A 3,129-nucleotide genomic window follows, 5' to 3' on the forward strand; every position below is an offset into this window, starting at 1 on the left:
CAATTCTGCAGAGTGAGAAACAGAAAATGAGAAGAATTCAGGGTCAGTTGCTCATCCGGCAGAAACCAGCAAACAGGCTCGATTTCAGACACTTTATTGTCCCACTGGGTACCTGGCCCACAGAAACCTTCCAGGTTTGGTACCCGAGGATTTGTGTGATTAAACCGCTGTTCCAGTGTGAAATTTTCATCAAGCGTGTCTTCTCCTTCTCTCATGGTCATAATAGAAGTCTGTTATTGCCCCTGTCTATGGCTTCGTCTGAAGCCTGTCCTCCACTGAAGACCAGGGCAGCTGAGGGACAAGAATAGTAATTTATTTTTTTTTTTCCCTCTGAGGAAAAAAGCAAATTTCATTGATTTCACAAGTAAATTATTTTTCCTCTGGAGAACCTGCTGAAAGTTGTGCGGAGATCTGCAATGATTCCAGTGTACACGGATTAGCGGGCAGTGGGCAGGAATGGAAGTCAAATGTATAATGATAACACTTTGTTATCAAACGAGTCTGTAACTTACCATAGGGTTATCTCCGCATGCACCAGCATGAGGAGATTGAGAAGAAAGAAGAGAGGAAAATCCTGGCTGATGGCCAGGTTAATATTTCATGAAACTGAAAAAGCTAGGTGTCATTCTCAAATGCGCATTTCAAGCTTTTGAGTTTCTAAAGATACATTTCCAAAAATATCCCAACTTTAACAAACCAAAAGATCCCTGACTAACTTTGAAAAATAATTTCAAACAATGTCTCCTAAACTTGCAACACCATCAGCTCTTCATTCATGTTCCTTCCGTATTAATACTAAAGACTAATGGCGATCAATTTTAAACAGCTTCATTATAAAAAATATTTCATATGTTTTCATATATATTTCAAATGTAAGTGAAAACTAGAGACTGGAAAATGGAAATTGTTGTAAGGAGAGAAAAAACGAAGAGAAGAATGATGTAAAGCAACAAGGAATTTGGTGAGGGAAAAAAAACAAAAGACAATGCATGGGAGATCAAAGGACGGAAATAGAACGAACCCCAGAGAAAACATTTTCTTAATGTGGCTCTGAATACCCCTTGCCATTTTGCGTGTTCTCTGTTAGAAAGATGATGAGCACAGCTGAATGTGTCATTGCCAGAGAAGGTAAAAAAGTATCATGCCAAGGCATATAATATATGTTATGATACAACATTAAAATAATTATGTGATTAAAATGTGATTAAAATAATACATATAAATTTAGATATAACAAAATATGTAATTTTATTACAGTATTTTGAAATTGGTTACCATCCCACCCCACCCATTAACCTCCCTGTAGTGCAGCCAAAGTCCAACCGTTGAGTTCACTTCCTTTCCCATCACTCTTTGGTACCTCAAGCACCCGTTCTCCTCCGCCACGGAGTGCCAGTCTTTCCTGGAAGGCACACAACCCCTCCCACACCCATTTTTGTTCATGCTTCCTACTTCTCTTTTCTTCCTCCACTTTTTTTCTCCACAGCTCTCATACATACAGTAATGTATAAATGCTAAGTATTTATCTGATTATCAATGTTTGCTATAGAATGTAATCACAGTTTAATAGCGTGCTGCTGAGAAAACAAGCAAGAAAAGGGGACGACGAGGCACCTCCATCTATGTAAACATTTCAGGGGGGTTAAAAAGCAATTAAATGGGAGGTTTATCTTTCTTCCTTTCTGGCCAAGTTGTAAAAGCTTGCCATGGCAGTGCTGATAAAGATGATTATAAAGAGTTTTAAAATCTGCATGCAGATGCGATGCTGCCTGGAAGATGCTGGAGGGCACGAGATTGACATCTCTTAATATCCGCCAGGCTGCCTGGGGAAGCTGTCCCTTCCTAGGAAATGAAAGGTTCAGGTGAGCTAGTCATGCACGTAGCTCTTTTGATGCATTAAAAATATTTTTTCTCTCATGTTATATTTTGTTCCCACTACTAGGATTAACCAGCATATTCTTTTAAGAAGGCCGCTTTGGGTGAACGCGACGGTCACAAGCACACCACGGGTCAGGCTGTGGCTCCCCCGCGGCACCTCCTGGATCTGACAGCAGCCACAAGTGTCCGCACTCTCAGACCCCATCAGGGCATGCAAGAACCCCACGAACACGCCTGCGGACAGGTAAAGGCACCAGGCCTCAATTCAAAGAGGGGGAGAAAGGTGACTCATGCAGTCACTGCTGCCGCTTGCTGAAACACTGCGAGAGCAGAGCAACAACAAAAGGAAGGTAAATGATTGATGCCGCTGTACATCCCTGCTGCGTGCGGTCTGCCTGCACGGGCTCTGGAGAGAGACTGGGGCTTTGAATGCCTTTGAAAGTGCCCTTCATCCTGCTGGAAAAGATATGAAAGAAAGGTCCAGTGTTTGGCTTAGCTTGGCCTCAGGCTGACGTGAGGGGAATCCTCTTTCATTTTAAGTGCCTGTGAAACCAGCAGGATGCTAAAGCATCTTGAGATGAGGGGAAGACGCTGCTACAGCCTTTCAACTCTTGCCACAATTTATATTTAGGTCATTTGAGCCTACTGCGTGCGTGCTGCCTCCATTGACATTAGTTGCAGATACCTCTGTTTCTATATGCTGGAATTAGGGGGTATTTTCCTCTGCAGGAGAACACGAAAGTCACCGAATCACGGGAAACCGGTCTCTTTCTTGCACCAGGAGCTCAGAGTATGACAGGCACTCCCCGTACGTCTTTCGTAGTGCTCGTGTATGAGAGAAAAAAGCGAATACAGAAACGAGTAGCTGGGGGAAGACAGCAATCGGGGAAAGGAGGAGTGTGAAGAAAAGCCCAGGAAAAAAAAGCAAGGCTGCAAAAGGTAAAGGACATGGCACATCCCTGAGCAAACGCACACACCCCGTACCACTCCCCTGACAGCAGGAAAAGCCGCTGGGTGCTGCGGCTCCAGATCGAGGGCCAGGCGGATAAAACCCACCTAATTCTGAAATATTTTTAACGCCAGGCAGTTGTGAGAGTGCGTTATGTTTTGCGCTACGATTACGAACGCCCAGACGCGAGGCGCCACGCAGGAGCCGGGGCACTCCTGTTTACGCTGAACAGCCATTCAATATCGCCTCAGCTCCATCGGTACACAACGCATGGGGGCAGCGCACCCACGCCCACGGCCCCC

General features: G+C 44.5%; 1 protein-coding gene across 1 annotated transcript in view; it reads left to right on the forward strand.

Annotated features, from left to right (window-relative positions):
- Nucleotides 1-529: 529 nt before the first annotated feature.
- API5 (apoptosis inhibitor 5) overlaps nt 530-3,129 on the forward strand; it is a 25,350-nt gene continuing 22,750 nt past the window's right edge. Inside the window, exons 1-2 of the mRNA XM_009329735.1 lie at nt 530-589; nt 1,970-2,122. Coding sequence (XP_009328010.1) covers nt 530-589; nt 1,970-2,122 — 213 coding nt within the window. The remainder of the gene's footprint in view (nt 590-1,969; nt 2,123-3,129) is intronic.

The sequence above is a fragment of the Pygoscelis adeliae genome, unplaced genomic scaffold, assembly GCF_000699105.1.
Source record: "Pygoscelis adeliae isolate BGI_AS28 unplaced genomic scaffold, ASM69910v1 Scaffold117, whole genome shotgun sequence".
Lineage (NCBI taxonomy): Eukaryota > Metazoa > Chordata > Aves > Sphenisciformes > Spheniscidae > Pygoscelis > Pygoscelis adeliae.